General features: G+C 45.4%; 1 protein-coding gene across 1 annotated transcript in view; it reads right to left on the minus strand.

The window, feature by feature from the left end:
- Positions 1-6,923: 6,923 nt before the first annotated feature.
- LOC121834161 overlaps positions 6,924-23,151 on the minus strand; it is a 102,079-nt gene continuing 85,851 nt past the window's right edge. The window contains exon 5 of the mRNA XM_042287898.1: positions 6,924-7,649. Within this exon, the coding sequence (XP_042143832.1) occupies positions 7,308-7,649 (342 nt within the window). The 3' untranslated portion in view covers positions 6,924-7,307. The remainder of the gene's footprint in view (positions 7,650-23,151) is intronic.

Here is a 23,151-nt window from a genome sequence, read left to right on the forward strand (position 1 = left end):
AGCTTCTGCACTGCTGTAGAGTGTCGTGAGAGCGCCTGTGAGAAAGGCGTCACCATGGTCAGTCTGACAAGCAACCTGCACAGCCTTGCTTCTAGTTTCAAGAGCGGCGAGGCCATGACGGGCGGCGGGCTGCAACCCAGCACGTGGTTGCCGTAGCTTGGACCGAATGGCGAACTTCCGAGCACATTGCCAATCCGCTCCGTGGAAAGGCCGCGGATTGGGATGATGATGACGACGACACAATACCGTGATTCCCTTTAACCTGAATAAAAAAAGCATTTCGCTCCCTGGAATCTAACCCAGATCCTCCTTGCGACAGCCAAGCAAGGTAACCATTCGGCCACGTACGCGCTCGCTCAGCGACGTGCGTGGCAATATAAAGGCCTCGCTGCATTTTTCGAGAAAAAGTCAAAGCAGATTCTCAAGCTGTTCACGGAGAAAATGGGCACATGATAGGATGCCACTCGGTCCTTCAAACTTGCCGAGCAAGAAACTGTAGATAAGAAAGACCGTAAGCAACACTATCTGACATATTGTTTTACTTTTAAAAACCTTTGGCAACTCCAATATTTTAAAATTCATAATGTTTGTGAGATATTCGTAACAGTTTCATTATACATCAATTGAGTGTCACGTGACCTTGAAGAGGGGGCGCTGTGATTCGCGGAGAGCATATCACGCGCTAGGTTCAGAGAGCTGGATTCGCTAGGATGGCTCGTCGCCCTGACAAATTGCAACGTTCACAAACTGGTCAAACTTTGCGCGGAGGGTCAAACTGAATTAAATGCATATTTCAATTATATACATCACCTAAACATTTGACAAATTTGACCACTTCGTACTAGAGACAGGAAGGGCAACTTCATGTTAAAAAAATTTAAATACTACCTTCACTTTATATTGTAATATGTGACCATTTCGTGAAAGGGCTCTAGAGTGTATGTGAAGTTAATGGCAGCAAACATTCCTAGCAAAATAACTTACATGATATTAAAATAGAAATTATGCGCTCACACAGAATGTGGAAACAGGCAAACCCTGATTGCTATATATGAACATTAAGAGTAATATTTTTTTTAAATTTTGCTGCTTTATTACACTCCACGTTCCAGGAGAAAGATTCACGTATCTCACGGTCCTATTCTCTGGAGAGGATGCATTCTCATCCGTAGCAGTCCAAGTCCAGGTGGAGGTCCTGTCGGTGGATGTTGGCGACATAATCAATGGCGTCAGCCTCATGATCGCGATTAATTGGGTTTTTTATATTCAAAACGCAATTGGAATAAAGTTTACCATGGCTATCTTTGAGCGTGCGATTAGGGCGAAATAAACCCCAGTGGGAATGGCAGCCTTGGAGCTTCTGTGCCAGGTTCCAAGCATTTACAACTCACTAAATTTCATTATGTTTTTGACTTGTTTGTAGGTTTTCCATTTTATAACGAAAACCTGGTTGACATGAGTGTTGGCTGCCATGACTGACATGACTTTTCTAAATGTGTGGAGCTTTTGTGTCTCCAAATTCAAAGCTAAATTTGAATGCCTGCACGTTGGCAGTGAGTACAATTCTCTTCCCACTGAAACAGGCCCCTCGTGCCTCCTTGAGGAACTTGTCGCTGATTATTTAATGAGTTTAATGAAGAGAGAGCAACCAGGCAAAAATGAGCCGGGTGCACAAACTATAGCAGGAAAATGGTCAAGAAGACAGAGCTATAGTAGCTCGTGACGTAATAAAAGTTTGAACATAAATTTCCGGCAAAAAAAATTATAACGAATACGCAATTATCTGCAATGGAAAGAAAATGGTAAAAAAGGCGGTGTTATAACCAGTATTTATGTTTATATGTATTTTAAGAAATTCAAAAACTTTACTGAAAGGTACAAGAGATAGATCTCCTTGCATTAAGGTGGGATGAAATGGAAGATGGGATTCAAAAATACAAGGAAAACATGCTCGTTGTTTTTTATTTAAAGGGCAACTCCGGTTCATACTTTCGATTTTGGGATTATGACTGTTTCTGGTGCAGTCAGCGTCCGCGCATTGCAAGGCATAATTTTTTCCTCGTTATTGTACGTAGTTTTAAAGATATCAACGTCTCAAAGTTTTGTTTGGGGCACGGCCAACAAAACCAAAACTAGCCGGTCGAGGCTCCGGCAACACTGGAAATCAGCCGCTATGTGAACGTGACGTCAGGATCGTTCTCATTCAACGAGTGCGCAGGCTGAGCGGCACCTATCTCAGTTGCGCTAGCCGTCCAAAGATAGGAGGTAAGCTGATTTTGTTCTAATTTGGTATACGTGGTAGTTATCCAGCATATGTAGCAAGAGTTAGTGCGTATACCCAAAAGCAGGCGACTGGAAAACCCGCGAACTCGTACGGTGCCGTACTCGGCGGCCGCCGCCGTGCGTGCGCTATGGCGTACTCGTCGCTTGTATACACAAAAGCTAGCGACTGAAAAACGAGTGAACTCGTTCGGTGCCGTACCCGGTGGCTGCCGCCGTGTGTGCGGTCTTCCTTACTCGTCGCTAGGCCTAAATTTTCATCGGGGCTCCGTGGCTAGAGCGGCGTTGCTCTATGCCGCGCTGCCAGTGACGTACAGTACTGGGGGCCCTCTCGCTTTCGCGCTGCGGGTCAGTTCCAGACACGAAGCTTTAAGGCTCTCCGGCGCGGGCTGCGGCGCCCGAACACACGTGAGCTGGGCTGTGCACGTCTGTTTTTTGTTCTTTTTTTCCTCGGGCGCGTAAAAGCCGAAGTCCAAAGTCCACTTGTCGAACAGTGTTCACCCACACGTCCAATTTACGGTCCTTTGGAAACTTGTGAAAACGCACCTCCGTGTTGCGCAGCAAGTTGTTTGAGCAGCCCACAGCGCTACACATTGCACTCGGCGTCTTTCGAGGAACAGCTGGGCAGTCTTGGGCGCTCCGAGTTGCTCGCTAAAACGAGTCTTAGAGTCCTCACAAGCACATAAACAATAGGTTATACCGAAGCTACACGGGCTACAGATAAAAGCAACGGCAAAACACGCCAATCACAAGTCGAAGAAGCGGTGGTAGAGGCTCAAAGAAGCGCACCCAACGCAACGCTTGGACTGGAGGAAAAAAGAGAATGATACTGACATCCCGGCCCAATGTTGCTTCAGCGATCGGCAACCCGCTGGCCGCCCGCTAAGGAGCAGAGGCTCGCGGCGGGTCGCATTTTTGTTATCGGCATTAGTTGAGAATGTGGCGTCCCACGGACATAATATTTGGGTTGGGGTCGTATTTTGTGTCACTACAGCGATATCAGTAATTTATTTCATTTTGAGTTTTGGCTGGAGTTGCCCTTTAAGTACCTGCAGTGCATTAGGATATGTAAAGCAGTCAAAGTTTAGCCAGAATGGTTAAAGTGCAGGGAATCGTCATCACAAAGTGAATATAGATACATTAAACATGCGCGTCCAATACGTAATATCAATACGTTAAACATGCATGTGTCCATGTGTGCCCGTGCTCCCGGGTATTTGCAACTCCAGCCCGCAGCTCGCCCTCACGCGGACGAATGAAGAACGAGAGGAGCAGGGACTGTTGGGCGCGGTGTTGGTGTTGTAACTTGGTTCTCGCCTTTGTACATCATGCAGTTTGAACAGAAAAAGCCAGTGCGTTCAAATAGGAATTTTTGTGTTCCACTCTGCAACAGTGTAGCACGAAAGAACCAAGACTGATAGAACCGATTGACGTCGAGAATGGGTTCGCGTTTTGCAGGTTGGAAAAGCCGTAACAAGGAACATGGCGGCTTGCTCCAAGGACTTCTGAAAGAGACAGTACTTCTTTTCAGGTAAGCACAAAAGAAAATATAAAAATGATCGCCGCTTTTTTTAACAGCATCTAGGCTGGTTGGTCGTTCGTGAAGAGGCCTTAGAACGGGCAATTTCATTAAGTACTGCACAGCGGGAGACTCCGCAATGCTCGGTCGGTGCTTTGAAGCCTTTTCCTGGAACAGCATGTGAACAGTGTTCGACTACACAAGTATTTTTGTTGTTGGACGCTCACGTGTCCGGATAAAACCTAAGAGAGCGCCAATGCTGCATTTCAGCTAAGTGTGTCCCTGTGTTTACCTTCATTGCGAGTGGAGGTCAATTGACCATTGCTCTTGTGTGTGTGTTTGCTGGCTTTCTCTTATTTTAATCTAGATGTCGCGAGATCAATATACTTCCTAGCGAAGAAGACAGTGCCAAGTGAAAATCTGCCCTTGTCCTCCACACACAACCAAAGGAAGGAGGCTAGACGCCTGCAGCTGCAGAAGGAGCGACGAGAGCGACAACAGAGCCAAGCGAGCATGGCATGCCTCAGTGCATAGCCCTAGCTGTGCTAGCAAAGCCACGAGAATATGTGTATATTTTATTAAGCTGATAAGAATTCTTTGCAAACCATTCTTTTTAGTAAAATAACATACTTAGCTTAACGAAAATCTCAACATTCAGAAAGAAAGAATTATGCCCGAAATAAAAATGAGTAAATTTGTGCTTTTTCCTGGACAACATCCTTCTGACTAAAGGTATGTATTGAAATAGCGCACATAATAAAAAGAAAGGCATTTTGTAAAGCAGGAGATCAGTTTTATTTGTGGAAGTCCTTTTGTGAGCAACCATAGAGGAGAGTGTAGTTTCCTCATTTAGGTGCTATCACAGGAGTCAAACTGCTAACTATGAAGCACTGACCTGAAAAGCTAACCCACAACTTGTTATTATCCTCATCTGTAATCCTGTGGTGCTCGGCATATCTATTCAAAAAATATTTGTCAAAGAGTAGGACCGATGAAGTTATCAAGGTGCTTTTCTTATGTCTCCAGGCGCAGCACAGCGACTATTAATCGTGGATCGAGACAAGCCTCTCTATATCTCATCAAGCTACCTAGGCATGTTTGAGCCGTAACCACATACTAAAGCTGCAAACAAACTTTGTTCTCTAGGAGTACTTCTTGAGCAATTAGGAAGGAAACCATGACACTCCTACTGGGAGCAGCGAAAACATCAAGCTTATCACCGGGAACAAACTGAATGCTACCGAAGCCTTGGTCTGCTTGCGCGCTGCTCTGGCCTTTAAATTCAAGGCGGTCCAAGTGATTCTATACACTTTGGGTTTCATTTCTCATGCTTGCTAGATGATTTCAACAATCTTCTATCCCAAGTGTTCACAGTAAGAAGGTTTCAAATAGCTTGCAACAAGTGCTCGACGAAAAGATGCCTTAAACAGGAGCCCACATTTTATGTTGGAAGAATCAAATTGTGCTTGCAATGATGGTTCTAAAGCACACCCTAACTTTCGACCTACCCAGTCACGTGTTTAGAATCTCCGACAACATGCAGAACAACGATAGAAGAGACAATAATGGCATCAGCTGTCATCTTAAAATGCACAATCATCTGGCCATTTAAGGATGAGATCCTGAACAATATGCTGCACTGCTTGAAGGACTTCATGAAGACAACATTAGAGACAGCTATTTAAGTTTTGAGTGTAACGTATCTCTTGTGCAGCCGTGCTAGATATGTATAGAAAAGTGGGCATTTGTTCAGCCTTCTCAAAACTTTTTCTGCTTACCCACCGAAACAAGGCCCACCCCACTTTTATTATGAATTTCACGTGGCAGGGGGGTGGGCGATGATTCGGGGTATTACGGTAAATGTTGGACAGTGTGTCTAAACATTTCATGCATGTGAGGTAGGTGGTGATTCTATGCAATAAATACAGCATTCTCCGAGACAAACTATATGCTGTTAAGCTGATCATAATTTCTGGACTTGAGGATCATGCTATTCTAGAAAGGCTAGAAGCAAAACAAGCTTTGTTCTGAAACTAAGCACCCTGAGGATATTAATCTACTTGTATCCATTTCATCTGCATTTCAGTCAACCGAAGTCAGGTCGAACTCCCACATAGAGAAAAATGGCCTAAATCGCAGTCTAGAAAGCCTGCTGTGCCAGGGGCTCACCGCTGCAACAATTGTGACGGACAGGCACATTGGCGTCAACGCAATGATAAAGTCCGACTACCCCAACACAATGCACAGCTTTGACGCATGGCATCATGCAAAAGATAAGGATGCATTCTCATGAAGGGATATAACTGGCGTTTTAATACCACAACATGTGTTTCAGGAGCAGTAGTTCTGTTGAAGCACTGACCATTAAAACAAGGAGACCACAAACACTAAGGCTAGCTAAATGTTAATCATTTTGTGTATTTTTGCCTGAGCAGCCAGCCATAATCTTAAATTTGGAAACCCTATGGATATACATATTTTTTTCAGGCGTCAAAGCAAGGTGACCATAAAACGCAAGGGGAAGGACCCTTAGGTACTCCTCTCGTGGATCAAGTCTATCCGAACACATGTGTACTGGTGCGCCCCAATAAGTGGTGCTCGCAAAGTGGACTTCCCGGCGTGACATGTGTCAAATGTCCGCCTCCACAAAAGCCCCCATGCCCCGCATGTTCTCATGGGGACATGACCCGCAGGTGGTGACTGCTAGAAGGCAAGTTTACCTCGCACGTCTGCATCAAATTCAAGTGTAAAATTGCATTGGAGGTCTCCTCTTTGTGATGCAAATATTAATTTACATGTGCAACGCTTGAGCCATTTGCTGAAATATTGTGCTAGATTGGGGTCCGTTACAATGACATTCAAAATCTAACCTAGAACTACAATGTAGTTCATTGTACTAAGGAAAAGTGTTGGTTGATTTAAAAGCTACACATTGCACACAAGTTCTAGCTTAGTTGTAATGATGGCATTAGTCATACTGTAATGAAGATAAAAGAAAATAAAAACTAAGATTTCTGCACTACTTCCTCAAATGGGCACCGCAATCTTTCCTATATTGAGACCATATCCTTCTACAAATATCTGATTTCAATTTCATCAGGGATGGAACCATTAGTGGCTTTCACACAATCCTTCCTATACTCAGACCGTATTTCAATACAAATGTCCGATTTCAATTTTGTCACTGACGGAACCATATGTGGCTTTTCACAAAATTGTGATGGCCCACCACATTCTCAGGGACATCTTGAGACTCTCTAATGGGAGCCAGACCTACAACCTTGAAGCATTTCACAGCATGCTTATCCACATCACTCCGAAGTCTTTGCTTTTCAGCTATAATGGTATGATTGCACAGTAAGTTGCAAAGCTCACTGGTATGATGGCAAACTCTGATTATGTCTCATATCTGAGCACATATCAGAACCTGCGTGGCTATTAGGCATTATAATGCCAATGCGCCGTCTGGAAGCAAGCAAGAACCAGGGACAAGGAGCTTCGGTACAGCCTAAGGTTTCCTAAGGCAACTAAGGGCGGTCTGTTCATTCAGTGACAGAGCCACCCTCCTCTGGTAAGTGAAAACTTGGCCAGCAGCAGCTAGGTTCCACTGCGTTGCAACGGCCCTTATTTCCTCCTTGTGCAGCGCAGCTAATAGGCCAGACAAAAAAGCCACCATCAGAGCCCACGTCTCAAGGTTCTGGCAATAGGAGTACTGGAAGACTATGTTGCTGAAGGGAAGTGCTTCCTTATCTTCGCCACCACGCAGCACGCAAGTTGCACCCTGTTGAATCTCCCCAATCTCTTCCACACCCACCAGACAAACTTCCAGTAGGTGACAAACCTGTAGGTTCTGTAATGCCAAAAAGGAGTTGAAAGATATTAGCAGTGATTAATGTTTTGCGAAAAAGGTAAAAGATGTGAATCCTTTGAAAAAGGCAAGAAATTCGAGGCGAAAGATGCGACTAAAACAAAGCTGCTAAAAGACCTCGACTTTGCTTTCAAGCTTGGTTCAAAAAGTTGTCATTCTGACAGGACAGATGGATGTTCTGACGTCCAGACTTGAGGACCACTTAGACCCTATTTCTGGGCTACCTGTGTGAGACGTACAGTCTCCGGCGTTATGAAAGACCCACTGGGAGCGCGTGGCCGAGGCGCTGGCTGGTGGGGGCGCTGCGAGCGCTCCGGGCAGTTCCATTCTGCTTCGAGGGGAGGACGCTCATTCGGCACTCGGCACAAACTCATAAGCGCGTTTCGCTTTATCTGAGCCCGAGTGAGCGTCCTCCCCTCGAAGCAGAATGGAAATGCCCGGAGGGCTCGCAGCGCCCCCGCCAGCCACCGCCTCGGCCACGCGCTCCCAGTGGGTCTTTCATATTGCCGGAGAGTGTACATTGACAACATGAAGACCAACGGGTCCTCTCTCGATGCGAGAAAGGTGCTCAAGATTTATTACCACGCTAGTAGATCAAATCAGAAAGTGACTTTCTGACAAAGTCGTAGTTCTCAAGAAGGCACCAGTTTTATCAGTCCCAACAACTTTGTGCATACGGAAGAGCATACGGAATAGAGCATCACTTTCATGTACAGAGAAAAAATATCTTCAATACACCGTAAGAAAAATTCAATGAGTGGAGGGTTGTCTGTGTATGCTGAAAAAAGCGATGCAGAAACTTCATTGCGACGTCGCCGGTGGAAGAAGCCTCAACTTCATCACCGCTAAACTCCACTGGAGAGCCAACCTTATCATGACGTCGGTCAACAGAAACAATTAAGTTGAAACTTCATTGAGAATTCTTTCAAAAACTGTCCTTAGAGGGAACTTTGAAACACTGCAGTGAAGGGAATTGTAAAAAATATTATTTTTAAGTTGGAAACACATTGTACCTGTTTCAATTGAAATAGAATAACATAAGCTGAATTCTGCATCCACCAATTATGTATTTAACTTGACTGACAATGGTAACTTTTCCCATGGATTGCAGCCGTTTGTGAAGATCGGGGTCTTGACAACGTTGGAAAATCTGGATTCCGGAGTTTGTTTTTGACAAGACCTCGCGGTTTTTAATCGACCCCAGCATTTGGTAGTTTAAAGTCTCTGACTACGCTTCAGAGGTTCAGACTCAGAACCACGGCCATCGCCGACAACGCCGCTAAGAAAAGGCTCAGGGCCCGTGTCTCTGTGAGGCAGTTCGCCCTACTCCTCTACTATCTGTTGGCGAAACCAGTCCTTGTGAGGGCCACCACAGATAGTCCACTATCTGAGGAAGACCGAACTGCCCTGTGGCACATCACTGTCCAAGAGCTAAATGTCGAGGGCCCATCTGTTAAAAGCCAGGCCGAATGGAAGGAGTCCTGGAATGCACGTGTGCGCGCAGCAGTGGGGGTGCCAACCCCGTCCCTCCGTTAAACGCCGAAGAGGAAAGAATATTGTCCCTTGTGGGGACGGATTCCTCCCGAGGCCGTGGGGGAAGGCGCCTGGCACCGGTGGCACCTCGCCCAACGCCACAGCCTGGCCCATCGGCTGCAGCCACGCTAAGTACTTGGAATCGCAGGTGTAGCTGAGGCACCAGTGTCTGACCTCGTGGTGTGGGAATTGTGAACAGAAAATGCAGCATGTGTTGTTAGGGCTGTCAGAAATGCCACAGTTCATCCTGACAACTGTACAGTAATGACTGGATATACTGAACAGAACATCGACTCATTACTGTGGAAAAACACACCAGTTGATGTAATGTTTTTCTGACTCGATAAACATTGACGATCAGGTCAGTTGCTCGTTCAATCTTTAAAAAAAAAAAAACTAGTGCAAAGACATGGGCTAAAACCAAGAGCATTGACAACATGATAACACCAGTTTAACCAAATATACCGGACTCCCCAGCAGAAGCAGCAGAAGACAGCGAGGCCAAGGACGCGCCAGATGCAGCATTGCCTGTGGAGGTGGCAGGTTCACCGCAACAAGATGGTATGAGGAAACACAAAATTACATATCTTGAATCACATGAAAATGTGCTTTGTGTTGGCAGTACACCAGCTGCCATGCACCCTGCCTCCTCGTTCCGTACGACCACGGCCTGGGCAAGCATGCATGGCCAGGGACCTGCTGGCCACACAGCAGCAGCAGCTGGCTGCTTAGCTTCAGCTGCTGGCTGCACAGCACCACATCCGTGCAGCACTAGAAGAAATCCTGCAGTTGCAAAGGGGTGCGACCGACGCATTCGCTCGCCTAACAAGTATTTTTTTTCTGTTCACAGAGCTAGGAAAATTTAACCTATGCCAAGCTCCTCATTTTCTGACAAAATGTTTGCAGGCAACAGGCATTTTTTAATCTAAGGTTTGTGATGGTATTGTTTTTGTCTATCCTTTCATTGTCGTTTTAAACTTGAGCTTCTCTGCATTTTGCTGAGCGATCAGTGAAAACCATGAGGACAACCTATTTCTGAAAAGAGGCCCAGCTGATAAGCACTGAACAGAGCAGTGCGCTGTTAATATGAACAAGCAATCGAAAAATTTTCCTGTTTTTTTCTTAGAACCGAAAAGCTGTCATCAGTTACTATTGCTACGTAAACATCTTTGACAGAAATCTGTCTGGTTAGGAAAATGGTTAGAGTTTCAAATTTCAGTCAGTCTATTAAAGTTTAATAAAAATGAAATTCCCCGATATTTCAGGTCCATCTTGGTCACGGGTAACAGTGGGTTGGACGGAGGAGGGAGTCGCTTATGAAGGCCTGACTGCTGCGTCCAGGTTTTTCCACAAAGCTCTGAAACAAAGAAACTTAGGAGAGTGACCGACGACCTGTTAATGTCATTGTTTGATGTCTGCTAGAGCAGTGGTGGGAGTGTTCCTGGTGAAGCTGGGAGAGTCAAAGGCAGACGGGCCCAAACCTGCAGACACCCACCTGAGAACGAAGGAGACGAAGAGAAACCCGGCTAGTGTTGGCACTTAATGAGCCCAGCCAAGCTGCGTTTTGGCAGGCCCTCACCAGAACTACTGGCAAGTGGCCACCCAATACAAAGGGGACACCAGTAAATTCAAATCTGAATCCGACATCACTAGAAAGGAAGCGCTCCACTGCTGTACTATCCAGCTGCGTTTAAATTGACAAACTTAAATTGTTTGCTCTTTTTTTCCAAGCTGCTTACACAGTTTTGGGAATGTGAAACAAGATGCCTACCCACTGCTGCGTACAGCTCTGTAAGCGGTACGGATACGTGAACAAGTTCCGGACAAAAGGTTTGTATGTGTCACATTGTTTGAATGTTTAGTCATGCGACTTATTTAAACAATCTTTTAAGCTATGCACGTCGCTTGGTCAGTTTCTTGGTACTTTCAGTTTTTTTGTTTTTCTTCCGTAAAAAAGGTGCCCTTAGTGTGTTGCTACAAGGCGGCCGTTCAGCACGCCAACCACACAGGTAGTGATTTTACCGTAGTTCTGTCAATGTGTACAGACATTTTTATGAGCTTCGCGTGTCGCTGAGTTGCTTTTGTTACAGTTTGTGTTTGTGTCGGGCGCAGCACGCAGAGCGTGACGACCTGACCATGTCAGTGCATTTGGTGTGTCATTCAGCGACTGCTGTCAAACTTGCGTGTGACCTTCAGGAATGGTAACAGTGAGCCGCTGTGCGAACTACGTTAGGATCGTCACGTGGAATGTAAACTCCATTAGGCGCCTGCATTTTTATACAGTTCTATTATTATGGATATCCCTGTAGTGTTCACTGGTGCACAGCCTGCAATTCACGGTGTTAATGTGACGCAGGTGAAAAGTAACAAATGCACATGCTCACCTTGGTACTTCATTTGCAGATTTCCTATCACAAGTTCCCGACTGTAACACCAACTTCACACAAATGAAAGACATTTACAACCCCCTGTAACACCGCATTAGAGCTCAGCTCATGAGAAGGAGGAGGGGAGGGTACTGAGGGGAGGGTATACCCCTCCTCCCTCCCCATTACCCCCTCATCCTCCCTGCTACTCCTCCCCTCCCCTCATCCTTCAAGCTCCTCCTCCCCTCCTCCCCTCCTCCTCCTCCCCCCGCGTGTTGCATCATGGGAAATGTCCCATTATGCACCGCACGGGACCCTCGTGACGTCACACGTGACCTCACGAATCACGTCACGAGGGTCCCGTGCAGTGCAAATAAATCAAATAAATAAATCATGCACCGCGCAATTACGGCGACGGCGACGCCGCTCAAGCCGGAAATGGGCGCCTAAGAGCTGTGTCCTAAAAGAGATGTATTGCAGTCGTCAAGAGGGATGAAAGAGCATATTTCAGAGTATCCAAAGCAACTAAAGCATGCTCTGAGCATGTTGTGGAAGCTGATTTCTGGAAAGGTCTGGCAAGTGGCCGGCAGCTTCAGGGGGACACGGCTGTGCCATCCGTCCTCGTCTTTTGGAGGGTGAAGCCCTCAAGAAAGGCACTTCTTCCGCGGTTACTGTGCACACTCTCTAGCATCCAACGGCCACAGAACGGGAGGAACACGGTTCATGAACACTGTGCGCAAGCAGATAAGAAAAATTTGGCACCCACCACGGGATGCTATCCCCGAACAACGGTCTGCACCTTCAAACACAAGTCACCAGAGCTGCAGGAGCAAGCTGCAGGAGCAAGCTGCAGGAGCAAGCTGCAAAACTGCAAATGCAGCAACACCATTGTAGCACTACAAGCATAGCTAGCCACAAGCAAGGTGAACAAATCGAGGCTTCAAAAAGAGCTGCACACTCAACAAGCCAAGAGCCATAACGAGGTAGGGCTGCAGTCTGAAACGGAGGCCGAACTTGCCAGAGGTTGGAAGCTGAGAGCAGAGCCTGAAGTACAACTTAACACAAGCAAGCTCACTGAAGTAAACTGGATGCAAAGATGTGGTGAATGGAAAGGGTTCAGAAAGATTGTTAGTAACTGAGTTTGATATAGATGCTTACAGTAGTGAAACTCATCATAAACATGCGTGGTTCAACAATGCTATTTCGATGGCCTGCAGGAACTGTACAAACGGCTTATGGAGACAGGGTGTGACTCCCGCTGGAGTCATGAGGCGGTTTCGAAGAGGAGGAAGCAACAGCAGCGACGACGCCAAAGCAGTGCGGGAGCTGTTCACACGGTACTTCGTCAACGAGGGACAAGTGAACTGGCAGTGGTGGATGGTTGCCTAAGAAGGTACTAATTAAAGACAGTTTGCATGCTTTTACTACTCTATGAGGGTTGCACACAATATTTGTAGGAGCCCATAAATAACACACTTGGATGACATTTGTTATACCCGGTCTGGGTATTCAGTAAGGGGGGGGGAGGGTTTGTGGCAGCAGTAAGTCTGTTTGAGCAGAAAGTAAGCACACTATGCAAAGAACTGGACATACTGCATGACAACCTTATCCTTGCTCAGTGCAACTTAGAAAAGCTTAAGGAAGAATCGGTCCCATTCCAAATTGAGAAATTCCGGGAAAGCGACAACAACATACTGTTCTACACGGATATGCTCATGAAAATCCTTGTAACGAAAGAGGATGTACATGAAAGTACGGAGAAAATCACTAAATTTGTTGTTATGACTCAGTGCCTCTACGTGTGCACACGTTGGTGCACATGCCAAAAAGTGTACTGCTTCATGGACCACTGTGGACACTCTCTTGCTTCGAGTTTGAGTCATATGGGACATTTACTGAAGTTGGTGACCTCAGCAAATGGCATCGATTTTCAGACCTTGTCTCGTATTTTCCTCCGAAACAACTTTCGTCAGTTGCTCTCAATGGCCTCAGGAGAAGTGAGGAAGCACTGCTCTCAAAAGACAATGAAGAGAAACACAACACCAGAGCTCCTGGGCAGACCCAAACAAGCACCTCAAGATGTCACACACCTGCTGCAAGAGAACCTGGGGATTGTGGACAGTGTTGAAGAGTACAATCGTATGCAGGTGTGTGGTTGCGTCATTCACAGTGAGCAGTACATTAGCCCCCTGAAACGAGACTCGACAGCTGTGAAAGTTGGCAATGATTACGCAAAAGTGGAGCGTATATTGTGTGTTCAGAAGGCTGACAATGTGCAGGAGGTGTACACCCTGTCTTATGCGTATCAAATCGACTGCTTTGAAAATGCTGACCACCTCAAGATAATGCGCAAGACTAGTGCAAGGCGATTTAACCTGCTCACTGAAGATGTGCGACCATGTGTGCATTTGGCAATGGATGGCGTTATTGTTTTTGCTCAGTTGTGTGATCGCCATGGCTGGTCTTAGATTACTAATATATGCTAGATCTGATTAAAGTAATTGATGCCTTATCTGTTGGTGCTGACAGATTCCACAATGTACAAATAAGTTTTGGTTGCTTCTAAATGATATTGGTTGCTTGGGTTGCTTGTATCTTTGTCTCTTGTATTTTTCTCCAATCTTTTATGAAGGTTGTTCTTATGTAAAATGGTACTTATTAATATTTTAGCATTATGCATGGTCTAGATAAGTGTTTCTCAACACTGATGCTTTGCGGGCCCCTTGTGGTTCAGTGGAAATGATGGAGGATCCCATTCATGGTGAAGGGAAGGCAAATGTATAGGTCAATTATGATAATTATTGAGTATGGGATATAACTAAGCTAGTGGGAAGTAGACTTCTCTCATTGACATACACACAAGGCCCGAAAATTGAAAATTAGAATGTTCCTTTCAATCTAAAAAAAGACAACTTTTATTGCCGGGCTTGAATGATGAGGCAGGGTTTCGCAGACCTCTATAGCACCTTTGCGGACCCTCATTTGACAACCACTGGTCTAGATTATTATGCTGTACACTGTACCATATTTAGGGTGTCTAGCAAGTTATTATTTTGAAATTCCCTGGCTTTTCCAGGTTTTCCCTGACAATTTCAGGTGAAATTCCCTGACCACTGTACAGGCGATGAAATATATAAGACCATTACAACACAAGGCATTGAGCATTGAGCACTGTGAGCATCATTTTGCATGGGCTTAATCTAACTTGCATATTCCGAAATATTCGGGTTCGTCCAGTCCGGTTTGAGCACTTCCTTGCCACCGACATCGTCATTGAAGAGGCCACTTCCGGAAACACAATGAAAACACAATACTCAACCACACACATCAATAACCGAATGGCAGCATAGTGCATGGCCACGGCTTCCAGATGCACACTTTCAGATCCGTTCGGCTTAATGCTTGGATTGGATTGGGGTCTGCGGCTTTCCCATTTGTTACTAAATCTAGTAGTTCTAACTGGATCAAGCGCAATGTTGTCCCCCCAATCTAATCCAATCCAAAGCTTGGACTAGATTTGTCGGCTGTTCTCTTTGTATTGGGTAGCACACTCTACATTGGGTGAGCAGAGCCCGCGAACCGCTCTAAGCAGAATTTAATGCCTATTTTTCTGCCCCCAAGTCCTCAGTCTTTGCTCAGGGCACTCTATGGCGTTTCCGGCTCATTTTCCCTGACTAGGCTCACTTTTTGACAATATCCCCGACCATTCCCTGATTTTTCCCGGTAATTAAAATTTCCCTGACAATTCCCGGTTTTCCTGGTTGCTAGGCACACTAATATTATATCTGCAATCTTTTTAAAATTTTGCAATTCTGTTGCTCACCCACATGACCGAGCCTTATTTCTCTTTTCCGGTAACATTTTTAAATGCATTCCTTGTGTCCCATCTCTTGGTTTTTAGCTATATAACTTGCTTTTCCCACACCTAATACTTTTCATAAATAGAAATACTTTTTATTTTATCAGCAAGTAGTCATAATTTTAGCTAAGCCAAATCGCTTTGTGACTGAAGCTCACTTGGTGGTAATTTTGCAAAAAGTTGCAACAAGAAGCAAACTATCAAGCTCTCTATGGAAGCACTTCACAGTGTAAACTGTGAATAAAATGAATACAAGTTGCTTCCTTGCTGGGGCCATTTTTTGCTGTGGTATAGTGGTGGCGAGTCTCTGGCATGCAAGGAAGCAACTTTTTGCACATGCAAGTCTAATGCATTGACGCTACTTCTGGGCCAATCTTTAGCACTTTTTAGCCAGAGCTAAGGTACTTGGAAGTTTTGCCCCTTGCAACTTAAATGGTAGCATTTGCCCTGAAGTGGTACAACTTATAGGCCCAAGTGGTACTATTTGCCCTGAAGTGGTACCACTTCCATGCCCAAGTGGCACCACTTGGCCTCAAGTGGTACCACTTACAGACCCAAGTGATACCACTTGCAGTCAAAGTGCTGCCACTTGCAGTCAAAGTGGTACCACTTTAAACTAAGTGATACCACTTGAAGTACCACTTTATATTCTCACTTGGGTAGGCACGCTGTCATTACATGTGCATGAGGACACAAGACTGTGTGGGAGAACCAGCCCCGAGTCAACAGCAAGGCACTCCTCAACATTCCGCTACCTGCTGCCATCACATACTCTGGTGCCAGTCCTACGCACATTCTTTGCCTTCTTCGTTCCATAGGAATGTAAGTCCTAAGAAAGACACTGTTCTTCCGGCTTCAGAGCTGTTTGGTGTTTCCTGCTGCTACAAAGGTGAGCAGAGCTGACAACAAAGATTTTCAGTTGACTAAACATGCCCAGTGATTGAGCCCGACATTGAGTTTTCTCCTTTCAAAGACCTGAGAAGCTGAACAGAAGTTCCTCCCGACAGCCAAGAAAGGCAGCAAGCTCCACCTGGTAGGCAATAGCCGTGCACTCACACCTGGCTACTCAGCAAAGTATGGGACATACACAATACTTCACGCCAGATTCAACAAGATCTCATAAGTCAAGGTTCTTCACATAAGGAGTGGCTAAATATAAAATTATGTCATTGCATTGCATGGATGAGGTGTGCATTTTACTGAATTTGTTCCTACCCTAATCGACAGAAGTAAAATAGAATAATCACATGGATACAGAAGGCATGAAGTGTTCCCTGGACTTCATCGTGAGCACGGGACTGTCTGTGTATAGCTTGTGACTAAACAGCACTTTAGGGTGAAGGCCCTGATGGACAGATACCCTGACACCAAGCACCGGTTTGACTCATGCCACATCGAAGAAACTAACAATATTTGAGAAATGAATTCCAATACCTGTTAAATTACTCAAAGTATAACCGAAGATGAAATTTGTTAATGTAAAGGTAGTGCAACATGCTTTGTTGTCAAGATACATGAGGCATTATTCCAACATCATCTTAGAGTATACTAAAGTTGATGATATTGTCCATGCTGGACCAAATGCGATTTTACTATAGCACCCTATTTTGACCGAATAATATGTCTACCTACATTGTCTTCCAGACTTGGCACGAGCTGAGCTAGTAATGCATGGATGCTTTCTAATTTCTAGGCATTTACAACGAGATGGCCACTGCAGGCAAGACGAAGAACAGTGTCTTGAACACATGGGTGAAGACCGTACATGGGCATGTCTGCTGGTGTGCCCAGACTAGCAATGACAATGGCATGCTGGTGCTTGCAAAATAGATGCCCGCCATGCAACACGTGATCAACGTTTACCAGCACCCTAGACCCCTTACCTCCCCTTGGACCCATACCCCAATCAAAAAGGTCTGGTGGTTTCAGGAAGTAAAAAAGGATTTGTGTTTGGAGCATTCATAATACCGTATTTACTCGCAGAATGAACGCACTTTTTTTTCCGAAAAATCGACGCAAAGTTGGGGGGTGCGTTCATTATGCGAAGTAAAAGTTTTGTGTCTGTATTTACTCGCATAATGAACGGACCTTTTATCCTGAAAAATCGAACTTCTTATCTCTTTGCGCGCGGCGCCCGACCCGTAACCTAAGCTGTGCAAAAAAGAAATCCTCTTTGTTTTCTTTTTCTCTTAGTTCCTTGGGTTGTTTTTTTTTTGTCCGCCTTTCGCAAGCTGTTTTGTTTGCTTAGGCGAGGGCTCTCCGCTTATCTTTCTTATCTCCTTGCTCGCGGCGCGCGACGCACGACCCCCGTAACCAAACTGCGCTGTGGAAAAAAGAAGAAAAAAAAACCTTTTTTTTTATTTTTTCTCAGTTCCGTGTTTTTTTTTTCTTTTTGCCGCCTTTCGCAATCTGTTTCGTTTGCTTAGAGGGCTTCTCCGCTCCTCTTTCTTACCTCATTGCGCGCGGCGCGCGACCCCCGTAACCAAACTGCGCTGTGCCAAAAAAAAAAAAAAAGGAAACGTTCCTCTGGTTTTGTTTTCTCTTAGTTCCGTGTTTTCTTTTTGCCGCCTTTCGCAAGTTGTTTTGTTCGCTTAGAGCGCTTCTCCGCTTGTCTTTCTTACCTCCTGTCGCGCGGCGGCGCACGAACCCAAAATCCAAACAGCGCTGTGGAAAAAAAAAAAAAAGCTCCTCTTCATGTTTTTCTTTTTTTCTTCCGTTGGATCTTTGTGAATTTTTTTAACGCCTTTTGCAAGGCGTTTTGTTCGCCCACGCTGCCCATACATTCGCGACCTCGCTGCACCAGGATAAAAAAGTGCGTTCATTTCGCGCGCGTGGGGGGGGGTTCAAAATTTTGACGTCCGAGTTGGGGGTGCGTTTATTACGCGAGTGAAAAAAAAAGTCAAAATTTTGAGAGCCGACTTGGGGGGTGCGTTCATTACGCGAGTGCGTTCATTGTGCGAGTAAATACGGTATCCTTTCAACACCAATTGCCCGCTAGGTTTTCATATATGAACAAACTTCCTTTGGCTGTTCTGGCCAGTCTACAATCAAATACCCCAAGAAGGATACCATCTCATAGCCAGCTCGTGGAGACATTTCTATCAGATGATGAGGCCTAAAATATATCTTTTAGCCTTATAATTTGAGAAAACCTTTCTTCACTGTACAGGTCATGAAGACACATAATAAGGAAGCAAAAACTAACTTGTAACATAACAAAGGCATAAAAAAAAATAAAATCCATTTTACTTTGTGCCTAATATATTGGAGAATAACTTACCAACATCCAAGCTGTCTAAATTATTTAGTGAAGCTCATTCTCATTGCTAGGTAAACATGAGGAACCAAACAGCCAATGCTTTTCGTGTTCTTTTTCATTAAGTCATGAAACTATCACTTTGCACTTTCTACATAAAGCCGCTTGGATGACAAGCTATTAACATGATTACAAAATGGAGAACCTAGATGTAGCTCAATTTAGAACTGAACTGACAAGCCAAAATTTCTCTTTGCAAACAAGAAGCCTACTCCCTTGACGCCACTTGCGGGCATCACATTCCAGAAGTACCTCATCAACAGGCCGGTGAAGGAGAAGAGATGGCGCTCCTTTGAACCCTGCGAGAATGTTGGCGTTGCTTTGGCTGAAGAGATCTAGCAACTTCGGGATGCTCTCAGTGTCGCTACACAGGGCCTCCAGTGGCTCCTGTACAGTGGGTGCGCAGCAACTCGGACCAGCGACTCCAGTGCTCCCCATCCAAGACGATGAAGATTTGTGGAGTAATTGAAAAACACAGAGTCCCTCTTCAGATTGACGAACAAAGAGAGGGAAGAAGTGACCCAGTTTACCATCGGTCAAGCCAACAATGGAAGGTGGCACGAAGAGCGGCAGGGCAGAATTACAGCGTCGGTGTTCTTTGCTGTCATCAACTGCGTCAAGCCCGAGCACCTGGTGAAGGACATTTTGTACCCGAGTCCAGATGCCTCAAGTGAGGCCATGTGCAATTGGAGGACACATGAGGGCACCGCCGTTGCTGCCTACACATCACTTATAGCAGCATTCGACACTCCTGTCGAGATCCTCGAGACTGGGCTGCACATTCGCCCAAAGTGCAGCTTCATCGCTGCATCGCCAGACCGCATCATGGTAAAGGAGGACAATGAAGGGGGTCTTTTGGAGGTGAAGTGTCCATCGTAGAAGATTGGCTAACACCAATAAAGGACTTTAAGGACAAAAAGTTTTGCTGCAAGGTCGTGGATGGTTTGGTACGCCTTAAGAAAACTCACACCTACTTCTACCAGGTGCAAGGGCAGATGGCGGTGACCGGACACGAGTGGTGCGATTTTGTTCTCTGGACGAATAACAAGACTGTTGCCAACTCAACACGCATTGAGACCATCACCTTCGACAAGGAGTTTGTTGATCGAGTGCTGCTGCCAGAGCTCATCTATTTCGCCAAGCATGCCCTCCTCCCGAAAGTAGCAACCGGTCATGTAAGGCACTGAAGAGCCCTCATAGCTCGCAGCAAGTATGTCTCCTTCAAGCAGTACTGCACAGGGTTTTATGTGGTGGAGGACGGTCCCAGACTGAAAACAAAACTGCGTAGGCTGGAGTAAAGAAACACCTGCATGAAGCCTCAGGCTTCTCCAAGTGACAACGGCTCTTTTCAGAGCCAAATAAACATGCTTATTGAGAGCCACGTTTTTGTAGAGATTCCCGTGTCTTGGAAAATGGTATTTACTCGAGAAAAACAAAACACAGCGTGTGGTAGTTAAGTTTGTAAAGTTTATTACGATAAAAAGAAAGCCCCCCTTGCCTATAACTCCACCAAATAAGTCCGTCAAAAATTACCGTGGTCCATTTCACCAACAGCAAAAAGAGTGACATTCCTGTCTACACACTGGCCAGTCCCCCACTTGCTGTCTTGAATTCAGTCAATATTCTGGGTGTCACACTCGCAAGCAATCTGGACTTTTCTGCCCATATTTTGAGTGTCGTCTCTAGGATCTGACGGACGCTGGGTATAAAACACGTGGCCAAATTATGCAGGCCAATAGTGCTGCGGATGCTTTACACAGCACTTATGCTCCCCACTATGGCAATCCTCGGCAATCTAGTCCCCAGACCAACAGCGCCACTGCGAGTGCCTCGAGAGTGTGCAGCACTGTGCTACGTGCATCATCTGTGGCCAGTCATCCATCACCTTCGCCAGCTCGTATGGCACACGTCTCGGAGCCCTTAGTGGTGACCCTTGTTGAGAGGCTACGTACGTCGCGGGTATGCGGGCCTTGTCGGGTGTTCGATGGGCCGCCTTCGGGAACCCCCTTGTCTTCTGCAGTGCGGGCGAGTAAAACTGGGCAACCCGAGTAGCTCCGCGGCAGAACCATCCGCCATAGTGAACCCATGAAGCTGACAGAGACTTCCTAACTATTCTCTTACCCACCTCAAGTCCCCTGCCAACTTCAAACAAGGAGTCTCAAGAACTTTGCGTTTTCTTTTCCCTTTGAGTGGCATCGAGATCCTCTTGTGTTCTTTTGCTCTTGCTTCTCTCGTGTGTGATCTTTTTTTCGTCAATAGTGTATGTGGCAGTTGACTAGCAGGCGCATATGCATAAGGGTTGTATCCTTTCTGCTTAGCCACGTACATTGCCATCTGTGGAAATCAATTATAATTACAATTACAATAAAGTTTTGCTCTGGCATCACCACAGCAAAACTTTGGGTGGGCGTTCTTTCGTAACTTTATGGTAAAATTATAAAATATTTGTTTTATTGAATTATTCAAAGATGCGTGAATGTTTTTAAAGCAAAAATTGAAAGAACTTTGTGCAAAAGTTATTACGTGGCAATTTGTGAAAAAGGTAAAAAACCACGGAAGCATATTACTAAATGCACACCCATGCAGTGGAATATGCTGTCAACTAGCGGCATTGGACAGAAGTCGAGCTTGGGTCATTAATACCAAACTTGACGTCACCTTCGACGCAAAGCAAGAGCGCAGCTACGTGACTGCAGGCCTCGCTGAGCCTGTAGGCACAAAATGATTTTAAATGGGAGGGGCTGTGTTGCTGCGATCAGAAAGCAATCAAAATGAAAGGAAAAAACAAGCTACTCACTCTGCCATGCAAGTGCTGTGGACACTTAGGACTGTGCCCTCTTTTTTGACCATGGCCCAAGGCTGGTGGTACCCTCCGAAGGTTTCACTAGCTTCCACTTTCATGGTGACGAGAATGATGCCTGTGCTCCCTGTCGTAGCCCCAAATAAGCAAACAGCATGAACCCTACCACTCAAAAACAGGTTGCAACTGTCTTCAAGCATGTAACTCTTGAAGACGGTTGCAATCTATATCTACATGTAACTCTTGAAGGCAGTTGCATCTATATCTACCTCGTGGAGGGGTCCAAGCATGGACCCCTCCACAAGGTAGATATAGATGTTGCCAATTTCTAGTCCCGGCCACTGGCGAGCATCTATGGTGAAGACGTGTTTCTGAATAGCAGCATCTAATGGATCTCGAAGCTCCTGGCCTGCGATTGTCAGCTTTTGCCGGTAGCATTTGTCGCCGGTTCTTTCAACTAGGTAAGAAGAGGACATTTTGTTGGAGTAAAGTCGTGAAATTCTGATTGATACGTCGCTTGTACAACACGGTAAAACAGTAACGACCGAGCAATTCACACGCCTCGTTGCGAAGATGGTAGTGTTTTCAACGTGCCAGCAGGGCCAGAAATATTGAACCAGATGTCATGAGAGGTCTGTCAACAGGAAGCCAGAGGTTGATTGCACAACTGTTTTGTTTCCTGTCCTTGTAGTTTGGCAGAAATACTTGTTCCGAATTGGTGACACGACAGGATGCTATAAATCAATATTAAAACCTGTTTTGTTTGCTTGATCTCAAGAGTGAATTTTAAAACACGCGCTCTTAGGCACCTGTTTCCGGGTTGAGCAGCGTCGCAGTCAGCGTCGACGTAACCGTGCATTGCATTATAGGACGTTCCCCGCTAAAGGTAGCAAGGAATTTTTTTCTGCTGAATTTAGAAGGAAAATTTTACTACTAAATTTAGAGGGAAAAATTTTCCGCTTAAAATTTAGCGGGAAAGTTTTCCCACTAAATGCAGCGGGAAAATTTTTTCCTAAATTTAGCAAGGTAATTTCTCCACTAAATTTAGTGGGGAAAATTTCCCACTAAATTTAGCATGCAAATTTTCCCACTAAATTTAGCAGGCAAAATTTCTTGCTAAATTTAGTAGGGAAATTTTTCTGCTGAATTCAGTGGGGAAATTTTGCCACCAAATTTAGTGGGAAAATTTTCGCGCTGCTAAATTTAGCGGGGAAATTAACGTCACATGACCTCCAAGGCCAATTCAATTTCCCCGATAAATTTCCTGCTAAATTTAGCGTTAAAATTTTCGATAAATTTCCTGCTAAACTAAGTGGGAATATTTCTCTGCTAAATTTATTGGGAAAATTTTCGCTAAATTTGGAGGGAAATTAAACAAAAATTTCACGCTAAATGGGAGAGCAGGAGAGGAGAAAGGGAGGGTATGGAGGGGGAGGAGAGCATACCTTCCCCTCCTCCTCCTCAATAGCTGCGCTCTAATTCGGCATTATAGAGAACTGTAAACGTCTTTCATGTTTTGTAAACTATTGCTGGCATTGTGCTGAGGCTTGAGCCATAAGGACCTGGAGGTAGCCATGTCATCAAAGATTGGGATTCGGGTGATTCAGAAA

This window comes from Ixodes scapularis, unplaced genomic scaffold (genome assembly GCF_016920785.2).
Source record: "Ixodes scapularis isolate PalLabHiFi unplaced genomic scaffold, ASM1692078v2 ptg000597l_1___fragment_1__unscaffolded, whole genome shotgun sequence".
NCBI classification, from domain to species: Eukaryota; Metazoa; Arthropoda; class Arachnida; order Ixodida; family Ixodidae; genus Ixodes; species Ixodes scapularis.